This window comes from Mesoplodon bidens, assembly GCF_964165515.1.
Source record: "Mesoplodon bidens genome assembly, chromosome: X".
Lineage (NCBI taxonomy): Eukaryota > Metazoa > Chordata > Mammalia > Artiodactyla > Ziphiidae > Mesoplodon > Mesoplodon bidens.
The window spans coordinates 141222991-141248084 of NC_138163.1; the positions used below are offsets into that span (position 1 = coordinate 141222991).

The 25094-nt window shown below is 49.6% G+C and overlaps 1 protein-coding gene across 1 annotated transcript; it reads right to left on the reverse strand.

Annotated features, from left to right (window-relative positions):
* Positions 1-285: 285 nt before the first annotated feature.
* On the reverse strand, positions 286-25094 carry LOC308608887 (glycoprotein Xg-like). Its single transcript, XM_081222215.1, has 9 exons — positions 24830-25094; positions 15387-15428; positions 12775-12798; positions 11600-11662; positions 8773-8835; positions 7595-7636; positions 6413-6448; positions 4063-4179; positions 286-917 (listed from the first exon to the last, which is right to left on the reverse strand). Exons 1-9 carry the CDS (start codon positions 24888-24890, stop codon positions 901-903), a joined length of 465 nt encoding a protein of 154 aa, XP_081078341.1. The 5' UTR covers positions 24891-25094; the 3' UTR covers positions 286-900.

The window sequence follows — 25094 nt, forward strand, 5'->3', positions numbered from 1 at the left end:
TCTCCCCTAAAGTATTACTAAAATAGAAGCAAACAGCTAGTATACGTTTTAGATATTTGAGGATAGAAGTAGTCCAGTAAACAGAAAAGTATAAACCAAGGAAAGCACTGCCGTCGCCTTAAGAACTGGTACCCACAGAGGATCAAAGACCAAAAATAATACGAAAAGCCTCAACATCTGCAAATCTCTATTTCTACCCCACGTTCTCCAAAAAAATGTAGAAACTGTACTATTTCACAGGAAAAAAGCACCCCATGATCTCTTCCCCGAGACGGATTCCACATCAGCGATTTTGCACTTAAATTTCCCCAATGCAGCCTCATCCTGTGCAGGTGACAATACTTTTGTGAGCTGAAATAATGTTCAAATTCTGCCGTTAGGGTCGGAAATCACTCATTCCCGATTCACGGGTGGTGATGAACGGGTCTGGATTCCTGACATAACTAAGGAACTTACAGCATCAGTCAAGCTTCTTACCCGAGCCTGTTGGAAACCCAAACAGCAGTCTCCATCTTTTAGAAGCTGATGGCATTCCCGCCCAAGACCCTGGTGCCATTCTGCTGCCCCTGTGCTCTGTGACCACGTCCATGGCCTGAGGTCACACCAGGAGGTAGTTTCGGAGCTCATTCCAGAGCTGGAATCTCTGTCCAGATTCACGATGGAACAACAGATCAAGCAATCTTTTTACAACCCAAGGTCCAGCTCTCTACCTTATCATGATCGATGTGTCTGAGGAATTAGGAATTCTTGGTTAGGGAGCACGTCTACTGCAAACAGGAGAGAAAACCCTTCAGGGCAGCTGCTTAAGCCAAGAAGGAAAGGAACTTTGCACGGCAGTGATGAAGGCGGTTCTTGTCTGGGTGGAGCTTTTCTCAAAGCAAAGGGTGGATTTTGAGGGCCTCAGATGTTTTCTGGTTCTGTAAGGAAAGATTGGATGCAAGATGTCATAGCCAGGAAAAAAAGAAAAAAACTCTACGGATTGATCTTAAAGCACTGGTATCTTTTTTACTGCTTTCTATTTGACGTGTATTTTATGTAGTCCCCAAAAAGGCAGGAGGGAGCTTCAAGACAGGACACTGCTTTAACCAAAATGGGCTTCCGCCTCAGATAAACGGGAAAGGCATGATCCAAAACAGAATAAAAACTGCTCCTGCTTCAGAAATTCAACTAGGGGGAGGTGAGTGGACACCAAGTTGTAGCAGGTGCCAGAAAACTCAGATGTCGTAATACTTGAATGCAGTGTCTTTTTTTAAAAATCGTAATGAATGCCCAGAAAAGCCCACCGTGAGCATAGTATCAAAATGTGAAATAGACGTGGGATCCCGTCTTGCATTTGTATATGGTGCCTTACTTGCCTCTGGCTGCGGTAAAACTTTATTGACATAAACAGGCAGCAAGCCTGCAGGCTGTAGTTTGCCAGTTTGTTATCTTTTTTTAAATATGGCACTAAAATAGTATTTATCTTGGTGACTTCGCTTGTTGGGGCTCCCCCCACCCCCTTACATTTGTGTCTGAGATGATACCTCACTTTCCTTGCCCACTTTCAGCCCTGAGCTCCCAGGGTCACAAGTGCTTACAGAGTTTGACCAAAGATGCAAGCGAAATTAATGCACAGTGTCTCTGTAATGATAAGGCATGGTGCCCAGAAAGTAATGTTGTTCTTCATAAACTGTTTGTCCCCCGCCCCCCAAACTTTCAGGGTCCGGGGTTATGTACACCAAGGCTCGCCCCGGCCAGGGGGTTGCTCAGTACCCCCCACCCACCAGCAGAGGGAGGCCAAGGGCAGGTTTTGGGATTTTGAGGATTTTGCCCAAATCCTTAAAAAAATACTCCTGGAATAGGCTTCTGTTTTATAGCTTCCTTCCTGGAGGTGGAGGCCCCCTGGCAAAACACAGACAGATTCAGACATGGTTGGTCTCAGGACCAAACCTTGGGAGACCCCGAGTTAACATCTGAGCTGTTATTTCTGCAATAAAGCAACCCCCTCTCCACCCACACCCCGCCCATCTTCCCTTTACGGCATTCAAGGATTAGCAGACAGGATGTCTGCTCCCAAGGACGGCTACCCACCCGTCCTTGGGCGTGTTATTCTTCAAACCCGGAAGCCTGGACCCAAAGGTGAAGCAGAAAGTCCCAGCACGCCCCCAGCCCTGGCCCCAACCCATTTCCCTGGGGTCTGTGCACCTTTCTACAGAAAGGTTTGCCATTTAGTCCTTCTGTGGTTTTCTTTGGGGAGAAGGGTCCAAAAACTGCAGATTCCACCCAAATATCTTTCCTGACTCCCTTGTGATTGAAAGTTCACTGAAAACAAAAGCAAGTTACTTATGTAGGGTCTGTGGCAGTAAAACCAAATCTTAAGATGAGAAAACCTTAAAAAATTAATAAAAGTGTAAGCATCTTTTCGAAAGCATTTCTCAGGTCCCCCGTGTGTCCGTAATAAAATCCCAGCTTTAAAAGCCCCCTCATTATGCAAGGGGGTCTACATTGGACTTTATCAGAAATAACATTACCAGCGAAGGACCCCCGAAAGTATTTTTTAATTCAACATATGCTATCAGTTATTGAGTGTGACACTTGAACACAGCTCACACAGACGCGTTGCGGGTGACTCTTTTCAACTCTATTTGCAATAGTTTTAAACACATTGCCTTATTAAAGAAAAGCAGACAGAAAACCTTTTACTCACAAAATCAAAGTATGTATTTTGCTTGAACTTTTTTGACAGATTGTATTCAAGAGGATTTAGCCTTTCATCATAAGTTAAATAAATTAACTAACATATATTTGTCAAAGAATTTTATAACATAATATAGCCAATATTCCGTAATACCTGTAAATGGAGTATAACTCTTAAAACTTGTGAAACACTATAGTGTACACCTGTAACATATAATATTGTACAGCAAATATACTTCAATTTAAAAAAATGTATAACAAGAAGAGATCTTAAAAGCCATCATTTAGGTGTGGTTTCAAATCAGCTCTAAAGGCCTATATTAAAAAGAAAACAAAACAAAACTACTTTAAGGACTTTTTGAAAAGTAATAAGTTCTAAATAAAATGAAACATTTTTCATTTTAAGAACAAATTTCCGGGGCTTCCCTGGTGGCGCAGTGGTTGAGAATCCGCCTGCCAATGCAGGGGACGCGGGTTCGAGCCCTGGTCTGGGAAGATCCCACATGCTGCGGAGCAACTAGGCCCGTGAGCCACAACTACTGAGCCTGCGTGTCTGGAGCCTGTGCTCCGCAACAAGAGAGGCCGCGATAGTGAAAGGCCCGCGCACCGCGATGAGGAGTGGCCCCCACTTGCCGCAGCTAGAGAAAGCCCTCGCACAGAAATGAAGAACCAACACAGCCATAAATAAATAAATAAATAAATAAATAAAATTAAAAAAAAAAAAAGAACAAATTTCCTAGATACATATGATTCGTGTGAAGATGTGCCACTGTCTTTACTGGATGTAAGTTGTTTTGGCTGTTATTTTATTTATTTATTTTTTGCGGTACTCAGGCCTGTCACTGTTGTGGCCTCTCCCGTTGCGGAGCACGGGCTCCGGACGCGCAGGCTCAGCGGCCATGGCTCACGGGCCCAGTTGCTCCGTGGCACGTGGGATCTTCCCGGACCGGGGCACGAACCCGTGTCCCCTGCATCGGCAGGTGGACTCTAAATCACTGCGCCACCAGGGAAGCCTGGGTGTTATTTTATTAAAATAATTTTTAAGTGAACTATAGTCGATGTACAATATTATATCAGTTTCATGCATGCAACATAGCGAGTCAACATTTTTATAGATTGTATTCCGTTAAAGTTATTATAAAATATTGGCTCTATTCCCTGTGCTGTACAACATATCCTTGTTGCTTATCTATTTCATACACAGAAGTTTGTTCCTCTTACTCTCTTTGCCCCATCTTGCTCCTCCCTGCTTCCCGCTTACCTCTCCCCACTGGGAACCACTAGTTTGTTCTCTGTATCTGTGAGTCTGCTTCTGTTTTGCGATATTTATTCATATACTTATCAGGCTTTACACTTAGGGAAAATAAAATTGGGAGGGAAACTTGCCGTTTGTCCTGCAACAATTCCTCCTCCTGTTGTACTGGAAATAGCTGGCTATTGCCCCCACCAGGGTCACCAGCACCCCGCACACGATAGGAGACATGATGTTTGCTATCCTGTTGCCTGCGGGAATCCAGAAAAGCAAGATAGTCTGTGAGAAACACAGCCAGCCAGAACACCGCTGATTGTAAATAGCTCTGCAATAACATCCCTGGCCCTCCCCACCGTCCTATTCACGGGAGGATGATGGAATTCACACAAGAAGCCCGAGGAAGTGATTCGGCGTTCACCCGAGGGGAGCTTACCAACCAGTCTTATCGGACTGGGGCATCCAACAGTTTTGCGCAGAAGATAGGCTTGATATGGTTTTTCATGTATTTGTGAATTTGGATGAATCTGTAGCTTTGGGGACATAGAATGTTCACTCATGCAAAAAAATTTTTTTAACCAAGAAGTGCCTGGTAGCCCGATCCTCAAATCATGCTGGGGCTCTGAACACAACCATATAGCAAACATCAATGCTTTTAAGGGAAGCTTAGGTTGTCCTGCACAAAATCCAAGGTATGGAACTTTGATATGACAAAAATCAACACTTCCCCAGAAGAACAAATCGTTGCTTCCATCTAAAATAACCACCCACGTCCTACATCAGATCCAGGCAAGTGCCCGGCGTGTCGCAGGTGACGGATGAGTGGCCACGCCGTGGATGTGACTCCCGTGATGCTTGGAAGAGCGTTACCATGGTGCCCAGGGATCTATCCCCCCCTTGTGTTGCTATCTCACCCTGTCCCCTGCTGGACCCCGCTCTCCAGGGCTCACAACCCCCCATCCACACCCTCTACCATGTGGCTTGGTGGCATGGGAGGTGGGGGGGTCCAGGTCATCATCCTCAGAATTGGGTCTTCAGCCAATAGAACTGGCAGACATGAAGCTGTGATGCTTCTTATCCTGGTCATGCTTCTCTTTATTCTCTGGTACCATGTCTGGCTGCCTTGTGGCCCAGCCTGGCCTGGCCTCTTGGACGGATGTGGGCTGGTTTTAGCCCAGTTGCGACTCACATAATCATAATCAATGGTGGTTGTTTCAAATCACTATGTTTGGGGCTCTTTTGTTACATAGCACTGCTAACTGATACACCTCTTTCCTCTCTGCCATCCCATACAAATCAACCACGTGATATCAATGGTGACTACCAAATGGTCCTCCAGGCTGACCTCTTACCCCCATGTGCACTGTCTCTACAACATCCTCTTTAGTCTGAGAACTAAGTGGGTCTCAACACTGATCTCCCTGACCGTCGCTGGCCCTCTGATCCATGCATCACATAGGTATAAATAGGGGCAGGCTTTTTCCCGTGAAGCATGTATAAAGTGCAGACGTGCCCATGGGGTCGCCTGGCCAGTCACCAGTGTTGCCCCCTGCCCATCACACTCCACACCCTGGCCCCATAAACTACTGTTGTTCCCGGGGGTGTACCCAGCGCGACCTAGCACAGCACCTACCTCTCCTGTCCTGGCTGCCTCTCACCCATCCTTTAGACCCGGCCTTGGAGATGGTCCCCTCAAGGAGCATCCTTACCCACCTCCATTCTGCCCCAGTCTAGGATGAGTCCCTCTGTCCTGCCGTGGACCCCATCAAACCATGTGTCAGACCTGGATTCTTGCCCTGAGATGCACCCCTCCTGCCCCACCTCCTGCCCACGAGAAGAAAAGCATCCATGGACTTCCCCAGAATGCCCATACACCCAGAAAATAGCAGTACTGAGACTCTGCATGGGGACAGGGTCTTAAGGTTGGAAAGACACCTCAATACCTTTCTTCTTCCCAAAGCCTTGGGGTCAGCTGGGCGGATTCACTGTCACCCTCCACCTAAATGCCAGATCACCAAGAGGCTGGACCCCATCCACCCAGTGACAAACAACAAAAGCCCACCAGACTCCAGCCTCCACTGCTGGACCTGTGATGGGGCTGGCAGTGCCCTCTGGGCGTTCTCCTTGGCTGAATGCCATGACTTCCCCTCTCCTCTCCATTTTGGCTACCGGTCAGTAGTGGTCAATGAAAGGGACACCATTGGTGGCCCAGCGGCAGGTCCACGAACCCCAGCCGGGCTCTCAGGGCTCCGAGGCATCTTCCAGCCTGAGGACAGTCCTCGCCCTCCTTCTCTGACCCCCACAGGATGGACCCCTCCCTGAAGGACAGACATGTGTGTTCAGGAGCTTCCAGACAAGCATGGGAACAGGAGGTGCTCCCTGAACACCCTCAGGTTGAAATAATTACACGTGTACCCCACTTCATCCCACAGTGATGTGGAGAGCTCGCTCCTGGGAAAGGTGGGGTGCCCCGTCCCTGTGTGTTACCTTGTGGGTTGCCGTACGAGGAATGGCCATCTCCACCTGGAAGGGGACAAGCACACGGTCATTCATTTATTCAGAAGAGTTGGTCGGGCTGCCTTCTGCTGCCAGTGCCATGAAGATGATAGGGACGTGGCCACGAGCAGAGCAGACCAAACCTCTGCTCTCACGGAGCTGACCTCCCAGCGGGCAGGTGGGGACAGAGAGAGCTAGGAAGGGGAGATGCAGGCGTTACAGCTAAGCGGGGAGCGGGACCAATGGAGGTGGAGGGGGCGTGGCTCTCACCTCATGGCTCAGGGAATACCACACGTATGTGCACACACATGCAGCACACACCCCAAATATATACATGCCACACACAAGCACACATACTCACGGATGCACACACGTGCGACACACAAGGGCACATACTCACGGATGCACACATGTGTGACACACAAGCACACATACTCATGGATGTGCACATGTGCGACACACAAGCACACATACTCACGGATGCACACACGTGCGACACACAAGCACGTGTCCACGTGTATATATGTGCACACCCATACACACATAGGCACCCAACACACACATACACACATGCAGCCATGCACGCAGGCATCACATGCATTGTGCCCATGTGGACATGGGCACAGACACATATATGCATGTCTCCACACAAATGTGCATGGTACACATCCACATGTGTACATGTGAACACACAAGAGCCACACTCCTATATACACATGCACACAGCCACCTTTATGTACATGCACATAGTGCACACACATGCACGTGTATTTCAAATGCATACGCATGCATGCATGGACACAATACACAGGCGCAGATGTTCACATGTGAACATATATCCACATGTATAAACACAGGCATCCATGTGTGCGCCCAGCCACGTGCACATGCACATGCATGCACGCACAGGTGTGCACATGTGCATACACACATGTGCAAGCACAGTAACACGTGTAAGCAGGCCTCCAATTCTTGACAGGATTTCAATGTGCAGCCCAGGCAAAGCCCTCCCCAGGTTTGGTGACCGGTGAGGACACATATTAGCAACCCAGGTGGTCAGGGAGCTTCCATGCAGGACCCATAGGACATGCTGCCCAGCGGCGCCCACACGGGGTTTAGTTCTTCAGAAGGAGAATTTCTCCTCATGCAGCTTTAAAGGAAGAACTCCTTTACCATAATTACTCCCATGGTCGCTGGGTCTGTAGCGTCCTCCCCCTGCAGGACAGAAAGGCCATGTGAAGAGGAAGGAAATCCCAGTGACATCTCCAAAGGAAGTGCCGACGAGAAAGCCAAGATCCTGAAGTAGAGGCTGTGACATCCCGCAAAGACCCCACCTGCCTCTCCCCAAGACAGTGGTAGGGACAAGGTCACCCCAGGGCATCCCCTGAGCACACAGAGACAGCTCTGGGCTCACCCTGCAAATCCAGCGGGTCTGCTAACAGCAAGTCCGAACCCGCTTCCCAGGGCAACCAGGGAAAACCCCAGCCCCCGAGACCAGGAAGTGTCTCCCACAGAAACACAGACAACAAACAGCCATCTCAGCTAGTAAGGAATAAAGGAGATTTCTCTACACCTTCTTGTGTCCGGACAGCATTTTCTTTTTTGACCGCTTGCGGAATCTTAGTTCCCTGACCAGGGATTGAACCTGTGCCCCCTGCACTGGGAGTGCGGAATCCTAACCACTGGACTGCCAGGGAAGTCCCTGGAGTGCAATTTTTAAAGACAGATCTGAGATGAAAGCAAAATGCTTGGTGCGAAGGTGGCTCATTTTGAAGCGAAATAGTCTATGTGGGTATGAGTTAAATATTGAGAGGTCATTTAATAAAGGCCTCTTCCAAGTGGACACAAGCTGTGATGGGCTGAATTGTGTCCCCATAAAATTAATATGTTGACGTCTTGGTCCCAAACACCTCAGGATGGGGCTGGATTTGGACATGGGGTGTTTAAGGAGATGATTAAAGTAAAATGGGGTCATTAGGGGGGTCCTGATCCCATAGGACTGGTGTCCTTATAAGAACAGGCAACGTGGCCCCACACGGCTCTTGAGAAGGGAAGTAAAACTCAACGGAACACCCAAAACAGAGCAACCAAGGACAAAGATCATCCCCTTCCTCCATAGTGACGTGAGATGTCTTTGGGGCGCATTGCATTCTTTCAGCCCAAAACAAAACAAAACAAAATGCCTCCTCCAACAACAGAGGGATTGCTAAGAGCAGGTGGACTCCTTGTTAAAGAACCGCTGCATAGTTCAAACGCCAACTCGTATTTCACCGCCCGAGGACAGAGTTCCAAGATGGTCCGTTGCAACCTTCCCAATGCTTCCAGAAGGCGTCTCAATACTCTGGACTCACCTGCAACGTTGTCAGAGCTGCCAGGCTGGGGACGTGGCAGTGGCTTTGGCCTTGGATAGATATCTGTTGGACAACACCAAGGTGATGTTAGGAGAAGAATGACATCTTCCCGCAGTGAACCATTCACACAATACAAAAGGCCGAAATACAACATGACATTCCAGCTTATTTATATTTGCTGTTTATCGCTTTCACAGAACCTCTGGTACTCAGAATCTCCAAATCTTTAAAAACCATGTTGATCTCGGTGCCCAGAACCTCCTCCTTTGGTTCTGAAAGCAAGAAGGTCACAGATTCCTGAAATGAATCTGGCAGACGCTGCCCTGTGAATGTTCCAATGTTTAGAGTTATCTCAAACATCAGGTTGTTTGCAAAAGCCCATCATTAATATTAGGACAAAAGCATCTCACATTTTTGATGACGTGTTACCCTTCCTGCTGTGCGTGTGTGCATTCCCTCACTGGAGTTAATCTTAACTTTTGTCACAAATGCCCTTAATCTGTCCTTCAAAATTAGCCCAAGCTTCCTGCCCCAGAGCCTTGGCACAAAACACTGTCTCTGCCAGGGTCTCCCATTCCACCTGCAGGGCCTTTCTTGCACAGCAGAATGTTCCAGAACGCCCTGTATTCAAGGGACTGCTCACCACTACCTTCAATGACTCACCTTTCTTATCAAGAGACACGTACAGGAACTGGGTGAGCCGGGGGCAAGCATGAAATTTAAGGAGAGATTCTACTCCTGTATCGCTGTTTCCATACTTAAGTTCTAATCAAGTTCTTTCCCCTCTTCGTTTGCTGTGTGTGTTGAGTTTCCTGCGTCCCTGTTTTTACATGTTTTATCATTTCATTATGAATCATTCCAAATGGGTTAGGCAGAAAGCATATTCACTGAGTCTGATCAGTGTTCCAAAACCTCTTAATCAAGACGTGTTCCCCAATAAACAATAAACCATCAGCAGAACTAGCTTCTAAGGGACAGTCAGGCTGATACCAAAAGCCGTATCACTCATATCAAATATAAATTCAGTATTTGCGGGCACCATTTTAAAGGCATCTCCCCACTGGGTTTTAGCAGAGCTTGAAAACAAAGGCCAGAAAGCAACCTTCCTCTAATTTGGAATGTGTCAGCTGCTGGAACCCTGAGTCACAGAGGGACCCCTCCCAAGCGTGAGGCTTGTTACCCACGCCCTGCCCTGGGGTGGATGAGTCACCCTGGTCCTGGTGACTCATCTTACAGGATGGCCAGCATCAAACACTCTCTGGACCCCATACGTAGGAGGGAAGCCCATGGGAACACGTTTAACCCAAGATCCCCAAATAGACTGTAGCAAGAAACACTCCCCAGGAGGTATTTCCATTGGCACCTTGTAGAATAACAGTGCTCCATCGGACAATAGTTTGTTGAAAAGGTTGGGAAGAATTTTTACAAGAAAGGAATCCATGGAGCTAGGATGTTAAAATTGGAGGGGAAAAAAAAGGGGGGGGGATGAAACCGAGCAGGGCCCTGTGGAGCTCCTGGGCACAAAAGCCTTTCTGTGTCCCCCGTTTCTTGATTACAGGAAGTAGGCTTCCTTTAGCCCCCATGACCTTCCCTGAGTTCCAACGGGCAGGTTCAGACAGATGCTAATCAGGGAAGAGAGGGGATGCAGATACAAGAGAGGAGCCGTTAGGAAACAACAGTGCAGCCTTGGGGAAGGGTTCTGGTTTCCCCTCAAGAGATACACATGACAATACTGTTTGGCAGATATTGAAACCCCCAACAAACGGACGGTGTTAACTACTTGATAAAGCATTCTTCATTCCAAAGAGAAGGCCACAGTTTGATAACCTCTGAGAAGCATAGAAGCCCATCAGGAGACCACCTGAGCCCAGGTGATGTCTACACTGAAGGAGTGCAGGCCCTGCAGGTACCGTGGTCCTTCTCAGCAGCCCCACCCTTTGAACCATTGCTATAAAACTCCTCACCGAATCCCACCCCAGGTAGGGACACAGTTTTGAGGGCAGGAGCCCGCTGTGTCCCCCTTTGCCAGGCAAAGCAACGAAGCTACTCTTTTCTACTTCACCTGAAACTCTGTCTCTGAGATTCAATTTGGCACCGGTGTACAGAGGCCAAGTTTCGGTATCAAGCATGACAAAGTAGTAACGTAAGCGTCCATTAACTAACGCAGTTAGTGGCCTGGGTTGCTTTGCAATTAGGTAACAGCTTCGTAGAACCTTACGTCTTACTTTTCGTGACATCTCCCTCACCGTGGCCATCACCACCGCAGAGGAGATGAATTTCCACCCATCTCAAGGCCACACCAAGCTTCCAGGAAGCTTCCGCAAGCTGTCAACTTGGCCAGTGTCATTGGTTACCTCTGCCTGGTCAGCTTTTAGGTCTTTAGGGTTTTTGAATTGCTGAGGACTTTATGGGCTATTGGCTAATATTATCCCCCTCCTGGCCACCCCCCCTTTTTTTTCGGTGATCTATAGGCACAGTGTCTGCCAAGTTTTTAAAACAAAGGAGAAACTGAAGATAAATGACCTAAAACGCACAGTGCATGGCAAGTTATTAGGAACCACGGAAACAGCTAGAAAAAGACTCGTCCTCCAGCCTGATTAAAATTCCAGCACAATAATGCACAACGTCCCAAAATGCTCAGTATTCTCCAAGTGTCTGAGCAACGTGGAAAGAAAATAATGCAAACTGCTCCCCGCCGCCCCCGCAAAAGCTGAGTTGGTTCTTACTTCAGAAGCAGCCAGACGAAAACTCATAGTTAAAAAAAAAAAAAAAAAAAAAAAGAGGCACCTTTCATCAAACTTGTTTTGAAATGAATGAACATTCTTACTTCCACTGTTGTCCGGATTTCCAGGCTGTGGCTGGTAGGGAGGCGTCAGCTTTGGGTAGATATCTGTGGGGAAGACAACACTGCATGTTTAGAAGAGAAGAATGTCCTTCCATCAGTAGCAGCCTATAAAATAAGATCTAGAGCTTATATTTTATTCACAGTTGCTGCTCACAGACTTACAGATCACCATCGAGCTGCTAAAAATCACTTAGCCGCTAGAAGTAAAACCTCAGAATGTAGAACTTAAAGAAAAAACTGCATACACACAGTTACAAAAGTAACCGTTTAGCCTTTACATTGTATGCAAACAAAACAAAACAAAACAAAAAACTGTTTATTCCTTGAAGATTATTTTGTCTGACATTGCTACATGATGCCATTTTCCTCTGGTTAGTATCTGCCTCCAAATCTTTACCCAAACATTTACTTTCACTTTGTTTAATAGCATATAACTGATTTTAAGCCCTGTCTTTTAACATAGTCATTAAATCATTTTACATCTACAGTAATTAATGTTACGTTATTCCTACTATTTTATCTTTTTTCCTTTCTTTTCTTTTTTAAAATTTCTGGACCTCTACTTAGTTAATCAAGTTTACTTGATTCTTCATTCAATCAAGTTTATTTTATTCTTCATTTAATCAAGCTTATTCTTCATTTTTCTCTGTTTAGTTAATCAAGTTTATTCTTCATTCAATCAACTTTATTATTCTTTTCATCAACTTTATTCTTAATTTTTCTCTCCTGGACTAATGTAGGAATTATACACGATCAACCTAAGTGTGTGTGTTTCTGTTGAAATCCTTGTTTTCAGTTCATATGGGTCTATACCCAGGAGTAGAACTGTTGCATCATAGGGAAATTCTATACGTAGCTTTCTGAGCAGCTGCCACTGTTTTCCGCAGAGGCTGCACCATTTTCTATCCCCACCAGCAACGCACGAAGGCTCCAACGTCTCCACACCCTCACCGACACTTGGTATCGCCCATAGTTTGATTCTAGCAGTCCTAGTAGGAATGATGTCTCACTGTGATTTTGATTTCCAGTTCCCCAAGGACTAGGCTTTGCTTTAAACATCTGCCTCTCTTTCACACACTCCACGTCCCTGGAAACACCTTCAAAAACCTCATCTCCGGGGCACAGACTCATTTCTGTGCAGCCAGGTAGTCACTCACCTGAGCTTGGCTTCTTGGTGGGCTCTGTGGACAAAGAGAGAACATACATTCAATACGCATTGAGGATTTACGTGCAGCTCAAAGGAAGAATCGTTAATGCCCTAATAAACAATGAGAATTTCAAGGCACTAACACAGACATGATATGAACACAAATTCCACTCTGTATTGGGGAGGGGGACAAAAGCATCCTTAAAACCCATGCCCCCCAGTCTCCATGGGAGCTGTGCAGAGGTCCCGCTGGGGGGGCAAAGCTTTCCTGAGGTGGTCAGCTCAGCTCCTTAGGAAGTAAGTTTCATCTGAGCCTTGCAGGAGGTGAGGTAGTGAGATTTCGGACGTCAGGATGACCGACAGACCAAGAGCATCCAGGGCAGGGGGGCGCAGAGCTGGTGCCACACAAACGTGCAAGGTGACCACATGCCTGCAGAGCAGAGGCAGATCTGGAGAGAAGCTTCCCCCAATTCCAGGACAATGCTTCTCTCACTTTCTTGCACGTGTTTCTTCACGTGACAAAAGTTTGCGGAGTGCCTGTTGTTGCCGGGGGTGTGTAAACGCGGTGGTCCACAGCTTCCCAGGTGGTTTCGGTTCCCTGAGGTCAGCACTCATGGACGGGGCATCAGGTGCAGAGTACCTGTCTGCCAGGCTCAGTGAGTCTGGGGGTGCAGTGTGGGTGGCCAGACAGGGGCAGGAGGAAGAGGTTTGGGGAAGGTGCTCAGAGGGGTGGCACCTGACAAGGATAAGGGAGGTTGGAACTGCCAGGTGCACAGTGGACAGGGTCCTTCCTCTCGGCAGAAAGCCCTCTCTCACTGAGCATCGTGGGTTCAAGGTCCATCCACGTGGTAGCCTGGGTCAGAGCTCCACTTCTTTTCGTGGTTGAGTCATTGTCCACTGTGTGCATGGACCCCAGGCTGTTTATCCATCCATCCGTCCATGGACATTTGGGTGGCTTCTGCCTTTTGGCTTTGATGAATTACGCCGCTATAAACATGTATGTGTCTGAGTCTCTCCTTTCAATCCTTCCCTTTCTTCCTAGGAGGGGAATTGCCAGTTCACAGGTTGATGATGTTTTTTAATCGATAAAACGCCTCTGATGATTCTGCACCACAGCTCTCAGCTGCGTGTGCCCTACCCTGGGCGTGCTCCTTCTTTGTCCATCCCAGACCCTGTGCCGACCACCCAGGCTGAATTTGGGGGGTACCTCCCAATGCCCCGCAGTGTGGCTGCAACCACTGGCCCTCCTATAACCCTGACCTCGCAGCCCGTCCACTCTGGGGAGGACTGAGCCCTTCACCACTGCAGTCTGATGGGGGAAGCAGTGTGTCAGCCTTGACCTGCATCGTTAGGTTTGTCTGGTGCTCTGACAATAATTTCATATCTGCTCTGTCATGGTTACCACTAGCAAAAGCCTCAGTTAGTGGGGAAAATTGGGGAGGGAGCAGGTCTTGCATCACTGGTTGTCATCCTTTTTCTTTTTTTCTTCATCCATTATTTTGTTCTATTTCTTACATGTCTGCAATTTTTCTGATTACAAAATAATACATAGTAAAACTTCCAACATATCAGAAATGTAAAAACTTAGATAATGAATATCTTGCAAAATGCCATTCTCTAGAGAAGAAAGATTGTTAAAATTTTATTATTCCTAAGGTGTATTTTCATTTTAAAAAGCAGCTCCTTTGAGAGAACAGAAGTACTAAGTGTCGCCCCCGGCTCATAATCTCTAGGAAATTGTGGAGAAGTGGTGACAGGTTGGTATTGGAGGTCACCCTGTCCCCTGGTTCTCAAGCTTCTGTTTTTGTTTTTGTTTTTTTTTTTGCGGTACACGGGCCTCTCACTGTTGTGGCCTCTCCCGTTGCGGAGCACAGGCTCCAGACGTGCAGGCTCAGCGGCCATGGCTCACGGGCCCAGCCGCTCCGCGGCACGTGGGATCTTCCCGGACCAGGGCACGAACCCGCATCCCCTGCATCGGCAGGCGGACTCTCAATCACTGCGCCACCAGGGAAGCCCTGGTTGTCATCCTTTTTTAAGTTGAGTGGGTCTGGTGATCACGTCCCTTCTTTACTTCTCGGAAAATCCACTGTAATTGATGTGCGATGAGTGACCTGGGGTTGTCCTGATGACAGAAGAAGCTGATTTTTCTGAGTAGACAAGCACCGATCTTTCTTCCCACTATGCCTGCAGGTCACAACCTTTCCCCAAGCCCCCCAGGTCTGAACACTCCTGCCACCCAGCTTGACTGTGGGCCTTAATCCAGACCTTCCTCCCGGGCCCAGGAGATGTACAGTCAGCTTTCCAGCTGGCAAGAAGGTGAAGCTGACCTCAAGGGTAGTGGCCACACACAGGTGGGGTGTAGGGGGGTCTTCCAAGTCGTAGATGCCCCGCGAGTAGAGGTGAACCACATTTAAGAGAAGGAAAACCCTCCAGCGTATGCGCGGACCCCTGGCTTGGGGAGCCCAGACCTACCAAGACATAAGACGGAGCCCCACAGCTAAGGCCGGATGTGAAGGTCCATCTCCCGGGAATTCGGAATCCCCGCCACCCCAACCCCGAGGCACCACAGAGCTGACACAGGCTGCGAAGCACAGCATCTCCGAGAGAAAGACGGGCACTTACCAGGGTCCTCGAGAGCATCGGCCAAATCAAAGTCACCTTGACCTGTGGGGAGACATAGGGCACTAGGTCACACCGCGATGGGACCGTCAGGGCCCCCGACACCTGTCTCCACCCCCTCGGCCCCATCTGCCCAGACATCCTCCCTGGTGCAAAGGTCAAGCCCACCACCCACTGTGAGGTCAGCGGAAGACCAAAGTCCCCCTCTCTCTCTCCACCTCCCCTGTGGTGTGTTTGTCAAACCAACATCTTAGCTTTCCTGGCAGGCTGTGCCCCTCACCAAAGACGCCTCCGAAGGAAGATGACGGCACCCCTGTCTTTTTTTTTTTTTTTTGAAGGTTTTTTTTTTTTGCGGTACGTGGGCCTCTCACTGTTGTGGCCTCTCCCGTTGTGGAGCACAGGCTCCGGACGCGCAGGCTCAGCGGCCATGGCTCACGGGTCCAGCCGCTCTGCGGCATGCGGGATCTTCCCGGACCGGGGCACAAACCCGCGTCCCCTGCATCGGCAGGCGGACTCTCAACCACTGTGCCACCAGGGAAGCAAATATTGAAGTATAGTTAAGCTACAACATTGTGTTAGTTTCTGCTGTACGCGAAAGTGATTCAGTTATACATATGTATTTTTTTCAGATTCTTTTCCCTTATGGGTTATTACAAGATATTGAATGCAGTTCCCTGTGCTCTACAGTAGGTCCTTGCTAATTATCTATTTTATATACAATAGTTGACATCTGCTAATTCCAAACTCCTAATTTATTCTCCCCCCGCTTTCCCCTTTGGTAACCATAAGTTTGTTTGCTATGTCTGTGAGTCTGTTTCTGTTGTGTAAATAAGTTCATTTGTGTTATTTTTTACATTCCACGTATAAGTGATACCATATGGTATTTGTCTTTCTCTGTCTGACTTATTTCACTCAGTATGATCATCTCTAGATCCATCCATGTTGCTGCAAATGGCATCCCCATCTTTTTTTTTTTAATTAAAAAAATTTAAAAAAATGTTTTTTTGGCTGCATTGGGTCTTTGTTGTTGCGTGCGGACATTTCTCTAGCTGCAGTGAGCGAGGGCTACTCTTCATTGTGGTGCACGGGCTTCTCATTGCGGTGGCTTCTCATTGCGGTGGCTTCTCTTGTTGCAGAGCACGGGCTCTAGGCACACGGGCTCAGTGGTTGTGGCACGTGGGCTCAGTAGTTGTGGCTCACGGGCTCTGGAGCGCAGGCTCAGTAGTTGTGGCGCACGGGCTTATTTGCTCTGCGGCATGTGGGATCTTCCCGGACCAGGGCTGGAACCCGTGTCCCCTTCATTGGCAGGCAGATTCTTAACCACTGCACCACCAGGGAAGTCCCTGGTATCCCCATCTTAAAGAGGAGGGAGATGCTCCTAGGATCTCAGCTGCCTCGAGCAAAACACATAGACGTCTTGGAAAGCCAAAGAACCCATGCATTCTGCAAACATTTACGAACTGTGACTCTGATCCAGGCACACTGTTACCCAATGGGGACGGGACCTTAATGACACTAGCCCTGCTTCCTGGTTCTTTAGGGGAGAGAGACCCGTGAATATCCCTAAAGGTGGGGACAGGGTGCAGCGGAGACCACAAGGCAGCGGGGGCAATTTCATGTCTTGTGTGAGCCGGCCTGGAGGTCTGCCTGGAGGAGGTGACACATGAGCCGTGTGGAAGATAGTGGTTTATGCACTGGGAAACACTCTGACCCTGGTTTACAGCTCAGGGGATGCCTTCGGGAAATGCGGTACGGTGGCAGCTCTGTGGCTGGAACCGTGGATATTTTCCTTTATGGCTAAGCAGAATGCATCTTGGACTGAGGCCCAGAAGCACGCTGCCCTTGCCTCTCCATGACACCCCTGCAAGCATTTCACAAACATTTCAACCCCGGCTCCCTCCCAGTGTGCAGGGGCTCAGAAATTTTGTTGGCATGCGAGTTTCAGACTTGCTAAAAATACTATGAGGAAGTTTAGGCTCTGGAGAGAAGCGGAGGCTGGATTTCAGTTTTCTTACAAGCTCAACTCGGAGAAGCTCGGGTGGATAACAAGTGAGTCGGGGGACTGGCACCGACTGCTCAGGGGTACGGGGCTCCTTATGGGGGTGATTAGAGCACTCTGGCGTTCGATGGTGGTGATGGCTGCACAAAATTGTGAATGTGCTAAACAAAAATGTCTGCACTCTTCACCTTCGAAGAGTTCACAGGGTGACTCTTATGCGTGTGAATTTTATCTCAAAAAAACCCCACAAAACCTTTTTAACGAGCTGAGGGTTCCTCTCCTGCCAGTTTAAGGGCTTCTTCCCCCACACATCCCACCCACCACCTTCGCCACCTCTAAAACTAAAGAAGCCCGATCAGAAAACCTCTGAGCTCCTGACCAATTTGTATCTCATCTTTGGCTGATAAAAAAGAGCTTTTTCAAAGAGCTTTGTTGAGACAGAATCCACAGATTATACAATTCACCCGTTTAGAGCGCGCAATCCAGCGACATTTCGTATGTTTATAATGAATGCTATGCAACCACCACTTCTCTCTGGTTCCAGAAAACGTTCATCCCCCAAAAGAGACCCCGTCTGCATTAAGACTCACTCCCTATCCCCCCTGCCCAGCCCCTGACAGCCCAGACCCACCCTCTGCCTCTGTGGACTGGCCTGTTCTGGACTCACACACGGTGTGCCCTTCTGGGTCTGGCTTCTCTCACCGAGCATCCTGTGTTCAAGGTCCATCCACGTGCTCAAGCATCTCAGTGTGAAATCCTAAATCTGCACAGGGCAGGGTTTCCTCAGGCAAAGACACTGCTCTCAGGCCCCCATGACCTGTTCCCTGCTTTGTCGCTCTGGCCGGCAGGCTCTCGGACTGCTCACCGCCCGGCGCTTTGCTCTCCAGGGCCTCGGCTCTGACGGCTGCCACGTGCAGACAGGCCTGGAGGCACCACCCTGTGCCCCCTGCTGCCCTGCACCAGACCTGCCTCGAAAACGTCGCTGGGGGCCTATTAGGATGCTTAGCTGTCTATGAGCACCTACTATGTACCAAGTCCCACTGCAAGCATCTGCAGGTCACCCGAGCATCCCTCTTCTGCCCACGAGGGGACGTCAGTGTTACGACCATGCACTTGTCCCAGCCGAGGGGCCTGAGTTTCCAGGAGCTTAAGGGCAACATCAGGTTTTGCACCCAGACCCTCCAGGAGCCCCAGTCCCAGCCCCTGTGCCTGGAAGGGGGCTGGCGGGAAGCGGAGGGACACCGTTTTCCTAGACCCTGGGCGTCCTAGACTCCCCGAGTCTGCCTGGAGGTCGTTTTGACCCGTCCAGCCTGGGGTCAGGGAAGCCCTTGGCCTGGCCCGGCTGGCATGCTATGGGGGCAGCTTCTGGGGCTGCTTGTCAAGGGAACTGGGACCCCGGTGCGTGGACACCCCCAGGCAGGGGTTTCCGGAGCTGGGACCGGCCCAGGCACTGGACAGCAGAAGAGCTGAGGTCAGAGCGAACCCACCGGCAGCCTCACGGTCCGGACTGGAGGCCGGGGCTCGGTGCGTTTAGAAGGCCAAACCCCGGAGAGCCGTCTCTGACACAGGGAGGTCCCACATCTGTCCCCATCGCCCCTCTCTTTGGCCAGGGTCTGTGTCCCGCCAGCTTCTGCCAGGTCCTCTTCTGGGGAACAAGCTGGCCACTCTCTGCTCTGGGTCATTGTCCGGGGGCTGAGGGACAGGAATCAGCGTCAGCCTTGGGGATTCTGAAGATACATTCCTTCCAGGGCTGCCAGTGGGGCTGTGGCTGACCCTCCCTCCCCGTTTGAAAGGACAGATACCGGCGCAGGGCCCACAGTGCCCTCAGCTACAAGGACAGCTCTGGAATTTGCATTCTAATCGTCTGTTGACAGTTTACAAAGGACTCTCACCAGGCTCATCCCAGGCATCCCGTAAAGAAGCCCCTAAACCGTGTCCTCCAACCTGAGTGTCAGGCCACTCCCTGTTCTGAGATGATCGAAGCCTCTGCTATCTGTCTCCTCCAGGCCTCTCCCAAATCCGTTGCACACCCAACGGGCTGGGCGGGAGCTGGCTGTTTTCCAAAAGGGCCTTGGGTCGTCTCTGGGGATGTGGTAGGCTCGCCAGCTGGCCTGCTTGCAGCCGGAAGCCAGGGAGCGCCCTCTGGGGCTTTGAGAACAGCCACGTCCCTCCACCCTGCCCTAACCCCGTTCTGTGTCCCCTTTTCTTTCCAGCAGCCTCCTTCCGTTTGGAGATGCTTCTGACGAGGAGAGGTCGTGCAGGCAGCTGTCCCTAGTTGTGGCGCTACTGGGAGGCCCGTGGCCGTGACTCACGCACAAAGCCGGCGGACCGCACCCAGTATGAGGCGCTCCCCTACCCTCGGCTTGGCGACGATCCAGTCCCGCAGGCCAGGCTGGCGTGCATCCGACGCCCTCTGCTCTCCAGAGGGGCTGCAGCCAAGACCCTCCCCATGTGCTTTCAAATTGTAGCCCCACCGGGTGCAGCCCTGCCAGGCGCATCACTCAGGTGGACGATGCTGATTCAGAGGCTCCATCTCGGTGGAGCTGGGGGGCAGGGGGGATGCAGCTCCCCAGGGCAATTACTTCCACTAGCTTTTTTTTTTTTTCCACTCAGAGCCTAAGACGGGGCTGGGAACATAAGACGTGTTTCTGATCTGCTTAGTTTAGCTGGCTCGGCGGTTTCTAATCAATCCCACATGTTCTGGGATCTGTAAACACCGAGGGGAAAGCAGCCGCCTGGGTTCTGGGATCATAATGCTGGTCACCCATTGCTGACATCCTGGAGATGGGGGTCTAAAATGACTCATGCTGCTGGGTGGGAGGTCTTAGCATCATACCCAAGACCCCCTACCCTCCAAAAAAAAAAGCTATTTAGGACGGATTTTGAGACCACCTGAGTGGCACTTGCAGGAATTCTTTCGTTATCTCTAGTAACCAATCCCCTCCCTCCCCAGTCAAATTCTACCCCAACAAGATTCTAAGATGCTTTGTATCAGAGTTCGCTTCTCTGAACTTCTCAGACCCACAAGCCTACAGGACAAAGGGCATTTTTGCAAAGGGAAGAGCTGTTGGAATAATCATGGCACGGTGCCGAGGATGACACCACGCACTAGAAAAAACCCACCACGCCTCCACGGCAGTGACCACGATAGAGGCACAGTTCCCACTAACCCCTGAATTATTCCTTCTGAAGGAGAAAACCAGCCCCAGGCTAGCTCTGAGAAGAGGGGGGGAAACTGATTACTATCTAAAGCCCTGGCACCAATTACAGCCGTTAGCAGCAGAACTTATAGGTGCTGAATTTAATTACCTTTGAGTGGGTCCATCAGGGGATAAGAATGCCACCCCTCACAGGCAGGCAGGATCTTAGATTTTATTATTCCAGCCAGTGTCCTTGTATCTGTGTCCCCTTCGGGAAGGGCTGCGCTTCAGGACAATTGCTTTCCATAGGAATTTACAGGCTTCATCTGAAGCGTGGGTTAATTTAAGCCAGTCCTTCCGGGAATCAGCGGTCACAGATTAAGCCACTTTGCATGCCGTAGTCTGTAGGACTCTCTTGTCCTTGAGAGATTTCACCCAGCTGAAGCAGGACTCCCAGGGAACAAATCCCGACTTGCTTCAGGCAAATTGAAGGTGCCCCTTTTGACTCTGGCTCAATTGTCTTTAAAAATACTATACTTCAGGGGACTTCCCTGGTGGTCCAGTGGTAAAGAATCCGCCTTCCAATGCAGGGGACGTGGGTTCGATCCCCGGTCTGGGAACTAAGATCCCGATGCGGCGAGGCAGCTAAGCCTGTGCGCTGCAACTACTGAGCCCGCACGCCTCAACTACCGCACGCCTCAACTAGAGCCTGCATGCCGCAAACTATGGAGCCCACGCGCTCTGGAACCTGCAGGCCACAACTAGAGACAAGCCCGCGAACTAGAGGGAAGCCCGGGCGCCACCGCAAAGATCCCGTGTGCCACATCTAAGACCCAATGCAGGCAAAAATAAATAAATAAATATACATACATAAGTAAATAAAATAAAATAAAAGTACCATACTTCAATTTTTTAAAAAAATATGTACAGAAAGCATATTACAGCAGCTCTTTCCCAGGATGCTGAGATTCATGGAGTAGAGAAAAGAAAGCATCTGCCTAGGTTAGCGGTTCAGATTTACAAGGGAGAAAAGGAAGGGATGCGTCCAAGTGGGGAATTGTTCCCAGTGGGTCTTGGTGCATCACCGGCAGGTTTCCACCTCCTGCTCCTGGAACAGCTGTGTCACCAAGTCCATTCCAGTCTCTAGTTTCTCCTGACATTTCGGTTTCCTGCAGGACAGCAAATATTCTTAAAGAGAGCTGGGTTCTCACCCTGCACAGCTCGACGTGAATATCCAGATACTTGGTGACTGACACTCCACACAGCTCCTCCATGACCTCAGCCCCTGATAGCAGCCCAGTTTCGCCCCAAAATGTCTACCAGTTGTCTGGGTTCCTGACGTCCCAAAGGGCCCTTCTAGCACATTGCAGACGGAAGCCCTCTGTACCAATGCACAGAGTCCCCAGGAGGAGAGGTATTTGGTCACAACGCAGTAAGGAATGATTATCTGCCCAAAAAGGCAAGACATGCGTCATGAAATGGGAGACTTGGGGAAAACGCTGCAGGCCATCTGAGGAAGCGGCGTCGGATGGCGTGTCCTAAACCAGCCTTCCCAGAGTGACATGTGCACAGGGATCCCTTGGGACACGGGTGACACACAGACACTACTATGTCAGGTCTAGGTTGCTTCAGGAGGTGGCATTTCTTACCAGCTCCTAAAGGTACTGCGGTTGTAGGTCCAGGGACCTCCCTTTGCAGGATAAGAACTTTTATCTTTTTTGGGGGGTCCCATAACAGAATACCACCAACTGGGCAGATGAAACAACTGACATTTATGTCTCCCCGTTCTGGAGGCTGGAATCTGAGATCCAGGTGTCGGCAGGGCTGGTCCCTCCTGAGGCCTCTCTCCTGGGTGTGTAGACGGCCGTCTCCTCCCTGTGTCCTCACGGGGTCGTCCCTCTGTGTGTCCCTAATCTCCTCTTTGTATAAGGACACCCATCTTATGGGATCAGGACCCACCCTAGTGACCTCATTTTATTTTACAAATTTTTTAATTTGTTTAAGTCTTCTTTTTCAAATTGAAGTATAGCTAATGTACAATATTACATACATTTCAGGTGTACAACATAGAGATTCACAACGTTTAAAGGTTATACCCCTTTTATAGTTATTATAAAATAGTGACTATACTCCCTGGGCTGTACAATATATCCTTGTGACTTATTTTAGGAGTTGGGATTTTTTGTTTTTGTTTTTTTTTTGGCTGCGTGGCTTGTGGGATCTTAGTTCTCTGGTCATGGATGGAACCCGGGCCCTCGGCAGTGAGAGAGTTGAGTCCTAACCACTGGACCACCTGGGAATTCCTTGGAACTTATTTTATACGTAATAGTTTGTAACTCTTAAGCCCCTCCCCCTATCTTGCCCCTCCCCCTCCCCCTCATCTTCCCTTCATCACCTTTTTAAAGACCCCCATCTCCAAGCACAGTCCCATTCTGAGGTCCTGGGGGATAGGACTTGAACATATGAATTTGCGGGGGACACAGGTCATCCTGTAACAGACTCAAACCCACAGGAGATTCTCAACCATCGCGGAGGCACCTTCCGACAGCCTGGGGGAGTGGGATGGGGCAGAGACAGTCACCCAGGGGGTGAAAAGGAGAGGGTCTTCAGCACAGCCGTTTGAAGACAGGCCACTCACGGCGCGCTGGTCCACACCACAGCTGTCCCCTCAGCCTCAGAGCTTCTGTCGCAGTGCCTCTCAGACCCTCAAGGGCATTCAAATCAGCCTGGAATCTGGCTACAGGCAGAGTCTAGGTCAGGAAGTCTGGGTGACTCTGAAACATCATATCTCACTACCTCCCAGGGGATGTTGGTGCCACTGGTCTGGGGACCCCACTTTAGAAGTTCATGATGCAAACAGGAATCATCCTCAGTTTCAGGGGATGGAGATCCTCTTTTCACCCTCCAGTTGACTGAACCCCCAAGGTCCAGGAGGTCCTCACCCTCCACGGGTATCACAGCCTCAGTTATGGGGGGAGTCATAGAAGAACCCCTGTCTGCTTCTTCCCACAGGCAGGAGAGAAGGTGGCCTTGAACCTTGACCCCCATGGGTGAAGCCCCAAAACATTCCAAGGAGATGCCAGTTGGATCAACTTCACATGAGGAGCTGAAGGAATCTGACATCCCATGATCCCCAAAGGAGCAAACCGACCGTGCCTGGTAGGAGGCTGAGTTGCCTGAGCCCGCAGGTAAACCCACAGTTCCTACTGTGTGCACAGCAGCAGGAATAAATGCTCATACAGGTTTTGCTGTCTTGGTTTCTGGGCGGGTCTGTGTAGAGTCAGAGCTCTGCCCTTTTGCTCTTCCTTCAGCCCTGGTGTCAGTTCACGGACTAACATCTCCCTGCAAACAGAAGCGCCTGGACTGCGTTTCTGCGTGACCCACGTGCCGGGGGGCAAGATGTGCAGACAGCAAGGAATCCTGGAAGGGTTTCCAGGAAGATCCTGGGCTCTGGGTGCCAGGATGTCTCACAAAACCACATCTGCCCCTAAACAACCATCCTCAAACAGGGTAAACAGGAAATGCCACAAGAATGCCATCCAAACAAAATCCTTTAAATTCCTAACCTACAACACTTCTCACTCTTAAATCCCGCCTGGGCCTCCCTCTCCTAAAATTCAAAGGACCAAAGGAGCTTATTTAATTGCTATTAAATCCGACATGTCATGGGTAAATTATAGTTCCCAAACTAGGTCCCTCCCCACCTCTGCTCTCCGACAAACCAAAATCCTGGCATCACCAGAAGAGCCTGTATTGAAGTTTGGGGCGTAAACAATTCAGATGCTTTTAATTTGCCAAGAGGAGGGGTGACATTGATGAGAAACGTCTAAACACCTGAACGGAGGCTGCGCTTCCAGCAAACCCAATATTGGGTGATCGGTCCCACAAAACCAAGCTGTGTCTCCGTTCCATTGTCCCCATACAGAAACGCAGCACTGATATTTTAAATCGAAAACAAGGAATTGAAAACTCCCAACACGCCCCAGGAACATGGGTCACTTTTTTCCATGTGTGACACACAGAGATCAAAAGCAGACACCAAAAACAGTTCGCTTCTAAGAGCTGTGACTCCACATCCCACACTTCTGGATCCAATTCCCAGACCCCGAGTTGGTACCCAGCCCCTTTTTCTCCCCTCAAAGCCATCATACTTGGTCTATTGTTTTCTGTTTTTTGTTTCTCTACAATCTGGCACGTTAGAGCCATTTCCTGAGTGGAAGTGGTTTGGGGCAGTTTTTTTTTTTTTTAAAGCAGCCAGATAGAAATGCACACCCACACAGCTCTCCCCAGAAGAGACCCTTCCTTACCTCGGATGTGCATCAGAAAACACAGGAACGTGAGGTAGAAGAGGCCCCACCAGGGCTGCATCCTCGGCTTCTGTTCAGGTGAGCCTTCAGTGTGCGCACTGGGCTATCTGGCCACCCCACCCTTGCTGGACGGATGTGCTGACTTCTGCTTCTCAGTTTGCAAGGGAAACAGGCAATGTCTCCAAGCAGAAAGGATGAACCAAACTTGAGTGCCTCTGCCAGCATCCGAAGGGCTGGGCGTTCCGTCCCAAGCTGCACAGCCCGG

What these genes read in the sequence shown, in the direction of transcription:
- LOC308608887 (XM_081222215.1), bottom strand. Translation starts at nt 24,890, where the DNA reads ATGCAGCCCTGGTGGGGCCTCTTCTACCTCACGTTCCTGTGTTTTCTG. An exon ending in TTTTCTGATGCACATCCGAG is followed by an intron (nt 15,429 to 24,829) that starts GTAAGGAAGGGT and finishes GTCTCCCCACAG; the next exon opens with GTCAAGGTGACTTTGATTTG. An exon ending in CGATGCTCTCGAGGACCCTG is followed by an intron (nt 12,799 to 15,386) that starts GTAAGTGCCCGT and finishes CTTTGTCCACAG; the next exon opens with AGCCCACCAAGAAGCCAAGC.